General features: G+C 41.0%; 1 protein-coding gene across 5 annotated transcripts in view; it reads left to right on the top strand.

Annotated features, from left to right (window-relative positions):
- Positions 1–1,005: 1,005 nt before the first annotated feature.
- Positions 1,006–15,900, top strand: part of sfmbt2 (Scm like with four mbt domains 2) — a 50,602-nt gene continuing 35,707 nt past the window's right edge. For 2 of the 5 annotated variants that reach the window (XM_018694955.2, XM_018694952.2), the window contains exons 1-4: positions 1,006–1,165; positions 7,806–7,981; positions 9,877–9,971; positions 15,656–15,896. In XM_018694955.2, the coding sequence (XP_018550471.1) occupies positions 7,891–7,981; positions 9,877–9,971; positions 15,656–15,896 (427 nt within the window). In that variant the 5' untranslated portion in view covers positions 1,006–1,165; positions 7,806–7,890. Of the gene's footprint in view, positions 1,166–5,253; positions 5,739–7,411; positions 7,657–7,805; positions 7,982–9,876; positions 9,972–15,655; positions 15,897–15,900 lie in introns of those variants that run through there. The other 3 variants (XM_051077593.1, XM_018694953.2, XM_018694954.2) reach the window with 3 other exon arrangements.

The raw sequence follows: 15,900 nt of genomic DNA, 5'->3' as shown, positions 1-15,900 counted from the left end.
TTTAGAAATTGCCCCAACAAACCTCGTGTTACACCGGCGGCAGTGGTGGTTTCACTTTCTGTAGGCAGCAGGCCACCTCTGAGAGTTCAGTTTGGGTGAAGTGCCATAAAACTTTCAACACACACACACACACACACACACACACACACAGAGAGAGAGAGAGAGAGAGAGAGAGAGAGAGAGAGAGAGAGAGAGTATCTCACCGGGACTAACTCACATTTCCTGGATGTGGTGTTAATATCTATGAGTTTAGAGGTCTTTATGGACACGCAGAGCCAGTAACCTTTGAACTATGGGCTGCAGAAATGAAAAGTGGCGCAGTGCTCTTCTACCACTAGAGGATAGTGTTGACTTTGATAAGAGATGGAACTGGATTATTAAAATAACAAAAATCTTGGGAAATTTCTCAAGAGCAGTTTGAAGAGAAAAAAGAAAAGAAAGAAGAAAAACGCCCACTGGATGAGAGTAAAGCTGTAAAAAGAGTAAATGGCGGAAAGAAATCACAAATTGTTGATTTTTCAGGCTTAATCGTGCACAGAAGCAGCTTTAACGATGAGACAGTTGTGTTGCTGCTATAGTTCTATGTATGTTCTTAAAATTTTTACCACTTTTATTCTTGTTTTGATTACTCTAAAGCTTCTTTCCCCAGTTAATAATAAATCTGTAGATTAAGGAAGAAATATTGGATACTGAGTTATATCACAACCTGTAAATCCTAAAATGACTGACTGATTTAAGTTCAATTTATCCACCAGTGATGCTGAATTGATGGAAACTAAGGGGGATATTTGTAGGTTAATACCATTACATCAGAATAAGCTTTAAAGCGAAAAAATAATGTTTCGTTGCGTAACACCCAGTTTCCCACTTTGGTGCGTTTGGTTTTGGTGTCGACTGAAGTTAAGTTCCCTATTTATATCAGGCTGAAGAATTTTTTATTTTTTTGCTGCTGCTGCTGCACTGAAAGGTCAATGAAGGAGTTGGCTCGAAAATATCTGTAATGTTTTTTGGACATGCGCAGATGGGAGATGCCATATTGGAACGGGGGCAGCAGCAGCTGAAAGACGTCGCTCGCGTTGCTCTGCTCAGGCTCACGCGAACGAGGAGAGGAGGAAAAAAACAGAGTGGGGTCTCGAGAAGGAGAGGCGACAAAAAACTTGGACAGGTAAGACAGGTGACGGCTCCGGCGGTCCTGGGAGGCTTTTCCGTGGCTGCTGCATTTTGTTATTTCTCGTTATGTCGACGAAATAAACGCAAGGGATAGTTATTTTTCTCCTCCTCCGCTTTAAAAAAAACCCTGAAGTGCTCCCGAGGCGGTTTCTCTAGAAACGAGAAAATAGTCGCGAGCGTACGTTCACGAGCCCAAGTTGTCCAAAGTGTCTCTGACGCGCTGTAATTAACAGCTTTCACCGGCTGGGAGGACACTGTCTCGTGGCACACTCGCTATTACCGTTTATTACGTTGTTTTTCCTCTCTCTTCACGTGTATCATGTATTTAACTGGTTTGGAATTAAGGTAAATTTTAATAACCTGCGAAATAACAGGCAGAGGCAAAGCTGGGACGTTATTTTAATGTGTTTTATTGTCGCGTGTAAAAGAAGACCACAGTGCAATTTTTGTTTGATGTGAACGCGAAGTTGTTTTTTAAAGATAAATGTAAGAAATGACTTATTCCCGTCATTCTCCGCCATATAGATGAGTCATGCGGGATTTTTTTCGTCACCCTTAGGTGCGTGAAAAGCCATCGGAAAATACCGGACACTGCCAAAATGTCAAACCACTTTCAACATGGCGGGTTATGGTGTTCGTTGGGGGAAAACTGCGCCTTAAAATCTTTGAACGAGGAAAAAATAAAACGACGGCAGATAACGCGCCCGGTTCGGTTTCTTTTGGTGGACATACACGAGGTTTAATCAATTAAATCCAAAGTGTGCATTTAGCAACTCCGTGGGAGTTTTTTTCCGCTGCAGTTTTGAGTGTGCAAAGTACATGACCGGAGTGCCAGCCAGCCTGCTGGTCGGCTACACCCCTCACTGCCTCATCTTCCTTATGTGCACTTAACGTTTCCTCTTTCACTTTTATCAAAAAATGCTGCAGCTCATTCGATCTGTCCGTCTCTACAGCACATTTTATAAGATTAATGTTGTTTTTTCCCCAAATAAAACCGACACCAGGATGATTTCATTCCACCTTTAGCTGACAGTCATGTAAATATGTTGATGATTGGACAGTCCGGTGAGATATTTTATCCAAGTATATTGTTTCTGTGTGGGTAAATTTGCAGCGATTAAGCGGATAATTGGGTTAAACCGCGCGTATCTGTTTAATTATTTCTTTTTTTTGCGGGCGGTCTGCAAATCCGGGGTTTACAGCTTTGCATTATTCCCGAGGATTCCTCCTACCAGATTAAATTCGTCACCATAACGAACAGAAACAATAAAAAAGACTGCACGGTGCGGAGCCGACGATACAGACGTTCATGTGCAGCATGAATAAATCATCCTTTAAGGATTCTTGTTGCTCCAAAGATATTTTATTTTCCTTCGTGGAGCCTGTGCGAGTGGGGATGGGTGAGCGCAGTCTTGTAGATAAAGGAAAGGTGCCAAAAAAGAGAGAAGAGCACATGTTAAGGGAAAAATGAAAATGTGGCCATAAAAGTAAAATATATATGATCAGTTTTCCTCACTGGTAAAGATCAATATGACTCCTGGTGTACGTTATGGATGATTTGGAGTGTTGAAGAACCACCCATTCATTTTGTTCATTTAGCTGCTTTTGATAAGGGTTTAACATGTCTGTATTAAAGAGAGGGGGAAAGATAAACAGAAAGAAGCTTAGAGGAAATGTTGATCTTTTCTGTCTTTCTTTCTTTCCTCCATCCTTTCTTTCTTTCTGCTGTTGGCAAACTAACTCTCGGCCTGTATTTGAATAAGGGGAGGATGTAGGCAAATATCAGATGTGGCTTCTCCTGCAGGTTGTGCAGAAAGTGCTGTGCACATGAGTATGTGTGTTGCATAAAGGTGTTTCCAGTCCTTGATGTTGAAATACGAAAGGTCTGGGTTCCCTCCACCCTTCAACTTGATTGCTGTTCTGTTTTTTGTGTGGTCCACCACAGGCAGTTGCTGTTTGCCTTCATCATTTTGCAGTAAACTGATCTCAGCAAGCACATCAGATTTTTGTAATTGAGCATAAACACACACACACATGCTGCATTGTGTACACATCTATGTTAAAAATTGTAGGAAGAAACAGAGGACAAATTGTTTTATCAGAGCCTCCTGTTGCCAAGAGGAAACTAAAAGGAAACTACTCTTGGATGGGTCTAAAAGAGGAGAACCTAATAGGGAGTAATGCAATAAAACCCAAGCCCATGCAGTGGTAGTTAATCTCCTAAATCCCCCATTAAATCTTTGGCATGGATGCGTTTAGGGAAAGGCAGGAGGACGACACGTGGATGCCCAGCGCCCCATCAGGGGCTAATCAATAAAAAAACCCCTCCTCTCAATCTGAGACCGCAGGGGCAACAAATGTCCCGCGTCTGAGATTAACTCTCCCAGACCAGCTTAATCCCCACCCGGGCTGTTTCTTCCAGGGGTGGGGGGGCTGCAGGCCAGTGAGCCTCATCAAGAACAAACGCTGAACTCCAATGACAAAAGATAAACAGATAAATAAATCTTCCAACACGTTGGCTTGTTTCAGGGATAAAGACTGAGACAAATAGTTGACACTGACAGCCACCTTCTAAACAAAAGTCCGTGGATGGTTTTCTGTCCCTGAGGGGTCACGAAACCTGTTCAACCAGCGAGCAACCAAATCATGAAAACTCCACAGGCTCTTACAGGCAGCTGGTAGTGTAGATTTATTACGATAAAGTCTGCTTTTCTGAAGGAATGGGAATTAAGCAGTCTTCAATCCTGCTGGTTCCACCTTTATACATGCATATCTAGACAGTTTTAAAGACCAATATTGGGAGAAACTCATTTTTTTAAACACCCATGTGAACATAAATGTGGTCCAGCTCTCTGCTCATGAAGTGAGCTGTGTTAACTTGATAAAAAGAGAGTAAAATATGTGACCTTTTTAAATTCCAAAGAATGTTGAGAGTTTGTAAAGACAATAAATATAAATTTTTGGGGAAATGACCGATGTGGTCTCTAAGTATTTGGACAGTGACACATTTCCTGTTTTTTTCGGCTTCAACATTTTCAGGGTGTTCACATCTGTACTGAGTAATAAGTGTCGGACCATTTGGCCCCTTTTCTTTCTTTTGTTTAATACATACTGCCTCCAGCTTCAGGACGGCACAGGAGGACAATGACAGGGCCACAGCTCCTACACTGTTCATCTCATGTGGTTGTTAAAACCCTCAAATTAAAGCTCAAAGTCAGCACTTCAACCTCAAAGTCATTGTTCAAGTTCAAGTCCAATGTGCTGGAGCATAGCGAGCCAAAAACAATACAGACGTTTCTGAATGTTCATAAGGGAGCAAGACAGCTAGAATACTTCCATTATGGATGCAGCCATCATTTTCATGATCCATTCATCTGTAGATTGCATTTTTGATAAATCTTTTAATTGTTTCATGTGAAAAAGGTTCCCAAAGTCCAAGGAGACGTCTTCAAATAGCCTGTTTTATATGATTACTGTCCAAACTATAAATATGTTAAATTTACACTCAGAAAAAAGCAGCAAATTGTTGCTGGAACAAGCAAATGTTTTGCCTGTTTACTTGAAAAATGACTTATGGTAGAATCATTTTCAGTTGACTAATCGATTCATTTGCTAATTGTTTCAGCATTACATTCTGCTTGATACAACCATAAAATGGCATCTTTTGGCTTGAATATTTCATTTAGTCCTCAAGTAACAAACCGCAGATGCCTGTGTAACACTGGCAGGGAGAAACAGTCACTTAAGGGGAATTTTAAGGGAAAAACCAGATTCAAGAGCTGCTGTTTGAACTACTCATACAGTATGATGCAACTGTGATGAGTTTTAATGAGTGCTGTGGAGGACTCCATGTTGACAACAGCGATGTGTCAATGCAGCTGAAGATTGTAGGGCACTCAGGAAAGAAACACAGATAGGCTGTGAATGAGGGGGCGGGTGATTGGGGGGAGAAGGGCAGCGAACGTGTGTCATGTGAGCCAAATTAGCTCAGCTTGTTGTTTACGCAATGGATGTATGCTGGAGCCACTGTGGGACGTCAGGGGTGTGTGTGTGTATGTATGTGTGTGTGAGTGTGATGGGGGTGGTAGCACACACATACTCAGTCACACACTCAAGTTGGTTGTGGAGACTGTCACAGCCTTTGTAGCCTCACAGTTCTGTAAATACGCTCAGCTCAAACAGCAGCAGGAGCAGTTTTTTGTGTGCTTTCATTTCCTCACGATTTCAAGGGATGCAGAACTTCACTCTCTGTTCATCACAGGACTGTTGGATTCTCTCACTGTCCTACATCTTCATTTCTTTCTCTCCTGCCTGGGGTACACACCAGCTACCGCCTGATCAAAAAATTTGGATATTTTCTCTTTTTTATTTTTGGGATATTGGTTTCAAAGTAGAGATTGACAACCCGATCTGGAGTTGTTTTTTGGCTTGATTGAGGATCGCTGTGTGGCGGCAGCGTGCCTCCGTGCTAATTGCCAGGTTGATGAAAGTGGGTGGAAGTCGGTGAGTGAATCACTGGTGATGCGACTGCATGACCAAGGACAACCGCCAGGCAAGTGACAAACAAGGTCTGTTGTTGTGAGGATGTTGATTTCCACATATTGTTGTGTTGATTATTCAGAAATGAGGCCGTGTTAGATACACAGTGTTTTTCATTCTGTGTTTGCTTTGTGATCATACACGTGATTTTTAGGCATCTGGTGACTCAGTGGTTTAGACTTAAAATATATACTGTGATTTCAGCATGAGCTGATGTGGGATCAGTAGAAAATTAATCTAAGTCCTTTTTAAACAAAGTGTGTGTGATTGCAGCTTCTCTAATGTGTGGATTTATTGGGTTTTTCCTTTTTTTAAACATTGTACACTGAATATTCTCAGATTTGGTTGTTGTGTTGGTTAAAAAAACAAGGCATTTGAAGACATCTACAAGGACTCTGGGCTTTTTTTTTCTATATTCAGACATTTAACAGACCAAATAATCAATAAATGGAGACGATAGCCTGCAGAGGAATCGTTAGTTGCAGTCTTAATGTCAGTGTCCCTAGTTTGATTCCAGCCTTTGTCGGATATAATTCCCCTTTTCTCTCTTGTCTCTACATTGTCTCTTTCGCTGTTACATAAAGGTTAGAAAACATCTCAGAATACTCACTAATAATATATACTGCATACACAAGTGCTCTGAATGAGTACAATTAATATTAAAGTATGACTGGGTGATATGACCAAAAATGTTTTCATGATAAAAATGTTCATATCAGTTGATATCAATAATCAGCACGACAAATGTTAAATCATTATTTCTGTCAAGTTTAAAGGCTAAGTTTTGCTCCTGAGTGAAAGTTGAAGAAACCAGATGATGAACTGTTTATATATATTTATTATATTGGGCTTATTTACCTTTGGGGGAGATGAGCTGTGGGGCTACATCACACAGCAAAAGCCAAGTCTTTAATGAGTTAGTGACTGTCATTAATAACGAGATGAGACACATCAGGATCGGTTTGATTCAGCTCTGTGAGTGATTGACTGATTGATCACATCATACACTTCCCAGTGATTAATCAGAGCAGTGTGTTACAGTATCAAAAAAACAACAAATCTTCTGAGTTTTTACAAGATGGGGAAAAGTAGAGACAAAACAACCCAATCAGTCACAGTCAGGTGTTGATCTGTGAGGAAAAACAGCCACCTCTGCACTGCCACTGCAACTGTCCACAGTCATATCAGTCATTAAGACAGAGTTCATATTAACACACTGCTACCTCTGTGTTACTTTAAGACTCATTTTGACAAAGAATTGCTAGCAAATAAACACATTAATCTTCCTGACCAATGACCTCTTTACTAAAACTGATGGTGTTTAATATATCATGGTGATTACAAGCTGACATTAAACAGAACATGTCCTTCTTGTGTATGACACAAATACATATTTACTGTTGCACTTCCCCTTTTTTATATTAAGCTACAGTGACACTACTCTGCAGTTCTGTTTATACTCTCTCTCTGTCTCCACAGTGGCCCAAGTGATTATTTTAAGTCACATTAATTTACCCGGCCTGTTGTCTTGCTTGTGTTATTCCAGTTTTTCTACTTTGTTGCACTCTGATTGGTTATCTGATGCCGTTTTGCTGTGGTATGCAAATGCATGTAGCCGGCAGACAATATGCATAAGCAGATATTGCAAAACACAAGCTGAAGAGACAGAGGCGGGTCCTGCAATTCTGAAAATCTGCAAGTTGTTTGTTTTGTTTCTTTTCTTACTCTTTGCCTCTGCATTGGCCTCTACTCTAAAGATCTGCTGTCTTTTCTCTGGGTTCTTCTGTCGATTAGTTTCTTTTCTTTTTGCCTATTCAGCCACAGTGGCCGTCGCTGTTCATGCAAACCACCCACTTCTTCTTTTGTTTATTCTAAAGAAACTGGAAATGCAAAGTGCATCATTTCCTGCCTGCCAGATGATTTTTCCAAGGAAATTCTTACTAAATAGTGGGTGTTTATTTGACCAAACTTCAATGGTTTAATGAACTGTTATAACTTTTAATCACTGTTGTGTTACTGTAAATGGAGTTTGTTTTTTCCTGGAAGCATCAGGGTACTGTAAGTACATGAAGTTGATTTATCTTCTCTGCCCCCAGGGGCGTTGAGGAACGTGAGAGATGTGGTGAAGAAAAACTGAAAACACCTCAGGTCTAAAGAAAAACACTCACCAGGAAGCGGAGGATGCAGTCTCGCACTCAGGAGCAGCCCCTGGCCCTTACCACGGTCAAGTCCTACAATTCAACCAATGGGAAAGAAGAAGAAGTGAATACAGGTGAGGCCCCACAGCTTTATCTTTCATTTAAATGTGACCAGGTCAGTTGCACAAAGCCACCTTCCTGAGATCAAGTCACTGATATGGTAGACGTAGATTGAATGAAAATGCACAAGGAATGTTGCTGGTGCTGTTAAGTGTTTCTTCTCTATGTTATTCTGACTGTTAAGTCTCTGGGTTTTGCTGTTTTTTCTTTGGTTTGATTCCCTTTATTTACAGACTTATTGCACAGACACTGGACAGACATGCTGATGGAGCATTTTTATGAAAAAAGGTTTCACACAATTTGAAAACTGTATTTTCTCTGTGCAAATATCCCTATATGAATGGATAAAACAGAATGTCAGGGGCAACACACAGTGGTATGTGATGCGTGTTGTATGTCAAAACACTTAAACCATAGTCTTCTATGAAAGCCCACACACAGGCGATTTGACACGTCATTGCTCATCAACACATCAGGATTCGTTATTGGCTCATCATCAGCGCGTCAGGTCTCCAGAAAAGCAGCAGCTTTATGAGCTACTACATCTTCAATAATTCCTCTATCTGTATGACACATCCATCCAGTGTGCTCTACAAGCACTGATAAACTGCTACATGACACCGTCAATGTGTTTTTTCCAGCTGGGGTGATTATGTTATTATAAAATATATCATTCTGGCACTACACTTACAAATAGGAGGTTAGTGGAGTCATTAGCTGTGTCCCACTTCCAATCAGGCTTTGATTGAGTAGTGTGTTCATTCTGAAAAAAATCAACAGCAGGCAAAAAAACACAACTGCTGTTGACGCACTGAATACCCCATGATGCATTGCACAAAGCCAATGGAAAGGCTGCTCACAGCGTAGTGGTAAAACAGCTTAGTGAACAATCCTACATATGTACATAAACAAGTATTAAATAGTCACATTCAGATGTTTGTTAAGTTTAAATAGGAAAGTTGGAGAAGTTGCAGTCTGATGCGAATAATATCATTTTCTGTTCTGTTCAGTTGTACACTAACAGTGTACTCTGCCAGCTGGTATATATTGTATTACTTACTGTATGGGACTGGGACAGATGTTGAGGGAGCTCTGCCATTAGCCTGTATTCGTTTACATTTTGGTGAATCTGCACCATGAAAAGTCATGTTGTATTATCTACTAACAGTCCTTGTTTGCACTGTTACCATGGATGTACAAACAATGAATGGATTCCTTTTCATACTGAAGACAATATCTGAATCTGCTGATTATGAAGAGCTGCTCTCACTGAGAAAAAGTGTTTATTCTAGCAGTGTGTATCTGACTGACATCTTTGTGTTTAGGTTTAGCTGAGAAGAAATTGTGTGATTTTTGACACAAAATGTGCCAGCTGGGTGCAAAGGGTTAAGCTCCGTTAGCAAAATGTATGTGTGTGTGCGCATGTGAGTGCTCATGAGAAAAAGTGAGCAGAGACTCTACAATCTATTCGAGACAAACTCCATCAAAACATCAGCCTCTTGCTGTTCCCTCTCATTAGACAGAGCAGGTTCAGTCCCGCACTCTTCACACTGAGGAGTCTCCAGAGACATAGCACACACACACACACACACAACACACAGAAAGGCAATGGAGGGAGGGAAAAAACCCCTGACACATAATACCTTGAATGTATCAGTCTCCCACAGGCAAAGTGAACATTTGTCACCTTCAGGAGAAGCAGACGACTTGCACCATGCTGTGCACACAAACACGTATCATTTTGTGTGAATTTTGTGTTGTGGCGAGATCAGTTGCATTTACAGAACATCAAGACACTGTAATTAATTGCTACCAGCATTCTATCCCATGAATGAAAGGCATTTTTCATCCTCCAGCCAAGGCAGTTTGTGTTGTCTGTGATGACTGACGGCAGATTTTGTTTATTCAGATGCAGATTCCATGGAGGAGGAGGCGGAGTTTAACTGGGAGGAGTACATGGAGGAGACGGGGGCTAACGCCGCCCCTCACACCACCTTCAAACATGTGAGTGACTGCATATGATGTACACCTCGCGCTTAAAGCCCCGTCACACTTGGTGATCCTTTAAATACAGCCTCTTGGATAAGTACCATATACAGAAATCCTTTAACTACATAGTGGAGAGAGCCAGGCCTCGGCATCAGTGTTAATGCTGTTCATTAGAGCGCGCTCGTTCGCTTTGTTCCCTTGTGACGCACAAGTCGTTAGACAACCTTTGCCGGCTTTTGTAAACACAGTTGTGGGTAATAACTGAAGCACAAAAAGAAAACAATACAATGGATGAATACAAATAAGCTTTTTTCTGGTTGAGGAAGGTCATTTTAAATTATTTAGAGACCGAAATTCCACAGCTGAATGAAATAGATAGGGTTTCTGAGTGAAGCACCTATTTTAATTTCAGCATTCCTCATCATCGTCAGTGTCTTTTATTTCCTTGCTCTCAAGTAGGCGTGGTCCGTATGGTTAAAATCCTAATAATAATATGAGGATATAATTATATATCAAGATATATCACAATAGAAGCCATTTCTTTTTCCTATTTGTTGAGGTAAATCTTTAAAAACAGGAAGAAATTGGACTATTTTCCTGTGCGGATTAATCCACATTTGGTGTTCCAGTAGTATTTGGAACAGCAGGATGGTGTATGTGGGATTTAGTCAAAATAAACAACAGTTTCTATGTGTTGTAATTATTAATGTGGACATCAGAAGTTTGTTGAATGACAGCCAGATGAAAATATGAGTAAATTTGCTAAAAGTCAACAGACACCAAAGAGAAAAGTGTCCACAAAATCAGCAGTTTTTATGCAGAATCGCACCAAATGTGTTGCAAAGCAGAAAATGACTGGATGTGTTTGACATGTCTGTGCTACACGAGGCCTGATCTTTATCTCGGATATGTGAGCCAGGAAATGGCATGCAGCTTAAATTCTCTAGAAAACTGAATCATCAGATTAAAAAGGAAATAAGGTACAACTTAAAACATGTTCGAAATGTATTGACAAGCATATCTACTTGATTAGGGATGATGCAATACAGACTGTAAAACACCAAATCTTTATGGAAAGTGGAGAGGTGGCATGAAATGGAAAGTTACTTTTTTTTTTTTTTGGCAGGGACTCTGCAGGACATCTGTGTCTCCTCTGATTCACTGGGTTGAGACTCATATCTGATACTAAAGTGAACTGAAGCAGAACCTGCTGAGTTAGTTCAGACTGACAATCATAGTCCAGGTCAGCTGAGGGGTCATCTTAGCTGCATGTTGCCATCACCAACGGGGCAGCCTGTTTAACATGTCAAACCCACCTGCTTAATCGCTGCTGCTATTGCCTGGTATCCATCCCACACATCTATAAGAACAAATCAAAATTTCTATTTCTGTTTGTCTTCACTTGAAATGCTCATTTTCAGTATCTCATTTGATTGAACTGATACGTGCTGTGTGTTAACAAAACACGTGGGTGCAGAGTAACTGATTTAAGGGGATTTTCCAAAAATGATACTGAATCAGCTAATTGTTTTTTTTGTCTTGCTAAATGACGTTGTTCTTCATCCAAATGCTAAGCTCAGCAGAATTACTGTGGTGCCAAAACAATGATGAATTTACTTCCCAAGGCAAAGCTGAAGTTGCTTAAATATATTCATAATGTGATTCTGACTCAGTTTTTTTCTGTTTTTCATACTAAATATACAGAAAACAAACATTGCTAGTGGTGAAGTAGTATCTTTCCAGGACTAAAGGTTGGCACAGAATGCATTGTCAGTTTCACAGTCTTGTTATTTCAGCTTTGATTAGATATTTCTTGTTTTTTTTTTCCAGCAAAATGATTGTACAGCTGTTTTTGTTAAAGGAACACTCCACTAATTTTACATCACAGTCAGCTGACATAAACTCTTTACTCCTCAGCTTGTGAAAACAGTTTTTGAAATGGCCCAGTATTAATTCTTTGGAACTGCAGTGAACCAATGAGAGTCAAAAACATGATTCAGACATACGTCACATACCAAATGAACTAATCCTGTCAGTTTTGGGGGTGGGTGGGCGCATGGGGGATGGAGGGCAAAGTAAACTTGAACCCTCCAGCGCAGAGCAGACTTGCCAGTACAGAGGGCAAGTTTTCATTAGCACAACTGCTAACACTGTGTCAACCACTGCCAGTTAGAAGCTAATAAACAACATAAACATATAAAAGATGCTAACTACCCATAGCACTCTGATACGCCTGCTAGCCGCCGATTTTGGTTCACAGAAGACTCTTCATCGGAGTCTGGGTCTGACTGACTGACTCTGATGTTTCCTTTAATGCTCTTTCTCCAAACAACCTGACACTGGCAGAATCAGTGGGCGGAGCATTTTCATAAATCCAGAATTCCCCAGTGAGGAAATCAGTGTAGACGTATCTCAAGCCCATTTTACAAGTTTCTTTTCTTTCTTTTATTTTTTTAACCATGTTAATCAAAATATTAATCACTGCAGAGAATTTTTGTATCTGGGAACTTGAACAAAAAGCCTGCATTAAAAAATGGAGTTTGAAATACGTGGGTGTTTGTCAGTCAGAGAGTGTTTAATGAAAGGCAAGTTTTAGCAAGTTTTAAGGGAAGTGTAGGATCCAGTGTTTTCAGTTTGTCTCTCAAAAGTCCCCCAACTTTATGGAGTCGCAATACTAAAACAATGTGATCTTTTTAAACCTGGCTGCCGTCCAGTTATTACAAACTGATGCTGTGCAGCCGAACATTGTTTAATCCACTGTACTTCATTTTAGATCCTATTAGATATTCCAAAATCACAAATGATCCTGAATACTTTAGGCAGAAGTTTATGGGGAATGTGTGATGATATGATGAACATGACAACTAGAATATTCACATGTCATGGAAAGGCCCATATTTCAGCTTACATGAAGAATATGTTTGATACTGTCAGACTTTATGGCATGGTTATTTACATACATATTAACGTTTGATGCATTAAATGTTAAGTCAATTTCAGCGTCTGTGTTGGGTAACTGATTATTGATCCAGTTCCTATTAATTGGCTGTTCTATCACATGAAGCATCGGCACTCGATTAAAAATATTCTCAATGTTATTTTACTTGCGATCTCCCCAAACAAACTCAGCCTGTTCCCAAACCATTACAGAGCTTTGCCTCCATTAACATGTTACATCACAGGAGAGGGCCAGATGGGCGAGTGCAGTTGTTCCTGGATGTGAGGTCTTTATCCACCTCAGCTGACTCTGTCTCTGACCAGCGGAGCAGCTGTCTGTCCCGATGAGGCTCACAGTGCTCAGCCTTTCTGCCGGCAGGAAGCTGGTGCAAAAGGTGGAGACGTGTCCGCTGGTTAAATTTAAGATGTTGAAGAAGTGTGTCAGTGTTTCAGTTTCTTACATCACTCGGAGCGATGAGTGTAATAAGGGCGAAATTAGAATATGTGGCTTTCATGAGCGAGCCCCCGATGTTGGACAAACTGTAGTGATTTGAGCGGCTGAGGTCTCCTGGGAAGCTAAATTGCCTTGTTGGTAAGTGGATTGAGGCACTGGGAAACAGACCATGAATTCCCCAGAAAAATGTGCTTCAGTAAAGTGCAGCCCTCATCTCTCTCTCTCTCCCTCTCTCTCCCTCTCTCTCTGCCTGGACAAATTGAAACAGTGATTTCTCTTGGGCCTGTACACACACACAAACACACACAATCTCACACACACACGCAGTCAGTGTTTGCTGCCGAGACTGCCCGTAGCTCTCCCTCTTACATAAGCCAACCCAGAATGATACAGCACGTTTGCATTGTTGTAGCAGGAAGTCACGGGGCCAGTTGTATTGTGTTTATTTCTAAGATGTTGGCTTTTTCCATTCACTTGTGAGTGTGTGCGTTTGTTGAGTGTTGAATGTGAACATCCTGTTGGGCTTGTAGTGTTCTCAAGAATTGTATGGCAGCCCATGGCTATGGTGGAAACGCATTATGCTGTGCTGCATTCACTGTACAGATTTATCGCCTTTTTCGCCGCGCAAGGACAAAACTGAAAGGCTGTTGATTTCAATCTCACCTGTATTCACCTCACCTGTGGTGTGTGTGTGTGGTTTAATTGATTGTTTAGTTGATAAAATGTAAGAAAAATACACATCACAGTTTCCAGTGCCTAAGTGGATGTCTCTGAGAAACTTGTTTTATCCGGCTAACAGTGCCAAACCAAAAAAGATTCAGTTTACAATTATATAAAGCAGCAAATGCTTACATGTGAGAGGCTGGAGCCTACAAATTTCTTGCTGAAATAACAGTTAAAGAACCCACTGTTCCTAGATTATTTGGCTGTTCTAGTTTAGTGAAGTTAAAGGAAATCAAAGCAGCAGAGGCTGAAATATCCAGACCTGTAATCTTAAGTATCTCAAGCTCCAAAAACACAAGTGCTGTGTCTCAATTCGCTCACTTCCACACTCACACTTGTGTGAGAAGTATAGAAACAGTCAAAAAGTTGAGTGCAGAACAATGGACACTCCACACCCTTAATGGTTGCCATCTTGGCTATGTAGCGTAATGGTAGTGACCACTAATGTATTTTTAAACTAAAGCGGCAGAGGAAGCATCATCAGCACTGATGGTGGCATAATTTACATGTCGTATGAAACAACGGGCACACACAAGAAATAAAACGTCAGTCAAGTGAGCAAAGCAGCCAGTGGATACGTTGGCAGGCGACAGTCGTGGTCACATTTTGTTCATTGGAATTCCCAGTTAGTGCACAATGGCCATGTTTGATTTGAGACAGCGCTGCCCTGTCAAAGTTCATGCTCTGTGCCTGTGAATATACTGTATATAATAATATAATAATGTATATAATATACTGTACTGTTTGCTCAGTGTACTATATGTAAGTGTACTAACTGAAGTATCCAATTTGAGATGGAGCACTCGTAAAAGATATCACCATGAGCCTATCACATCTTTTTGTCAGAGCGTCCCTGCACAATTAGTCTGCACGCCCTCAGTCAGAAATGCTGACTTTCTCTTTCTGTTTTCATCCAGAGCCACAGAGGACGTTGAACACCTGCTTTCACAGGAGGTGTATTACTTCCCATAAACTGAGCTTTATGTATGAAATTAGTGGAGTTCCCTTTTACACTTCACATCTGTTTCCTATAATGCCAGTCATCCCCAAAATACTGACCAATTACATCAATAAGGAGATCACAAATATTTTGATATATGGTTTCTTTGATACCACACAAATCTACCTTCTATCATGAAGCAGCACAGATTAAAACAGTTTGAGTCAGATTCCTGTTGGTTATGATAACATTTTACTTACCAGATTCAATCATTAGATCCACATGGGGACATAGCACTGATGGTAGAGCAGAGTCCAATAGGGCAAGGAGCGTGGGCCGTAAACAGACTCCAAGCTTAACCAACCTGATCTGACAGAGGAAATAAATTGAACTTGTTACCCAATCTGTTGATTAACATCCTTCCTGGTTCACCTTTGACCTGACATGCTTACTCTAGTGGCATGTGCGCACTTTTTCTACAATAATAATAAATGACATTTTTGGTGCATTCATTTCAGCTGTGGTCTAGATTTGACTCCAAGGTGTCAGTAATAAAACTGATAAGAAACTAAAAAAATACATAAAACCCAGGTTGTAAAAAAATGACACAATATACCTTAAATGGTCTGTTTTGTCCTTCCCCAGGTGGAGATCAGCCTGCAGAGCAGCTTCCAGCCCGGTATGAAGCTCGAGGTGGCCAATAAGAGCAGCCCGGACACGTACTGGGTGGCCACCATCATCACCACGTGTGGCCAGCTGCTGCTGCTGCGCTTCAGCGGCTACGGCGAGGACCGCAAGGCTGACTTCTGGTGTGACGTCATGACGGCCGAGCTGCATCCAGTGGGCTGGTGCGCCCAGAACAACAAGACCCTCATGCCCCCTGAAGGTAG

Source organism: Lates calcarifer, linkage group LG18, assembly GCF_001640805.2.
Source record: "Lates calcarifer isolate ASB-BC8 linkage group LG18, TLL_Latcal_v3, whole genome shotgun sequence".
NCBI classification, from domain to species: domain Eukaryota; kingdom Metazoa; phylum Chordata; class Actinopteri; family Centropomidae; genus Lates; species Lates calcarifer.
Note: the sequence above shows the minus strand (reverse complement) of the source record. Positions and strands in the feature narration are given on the sequence as shown.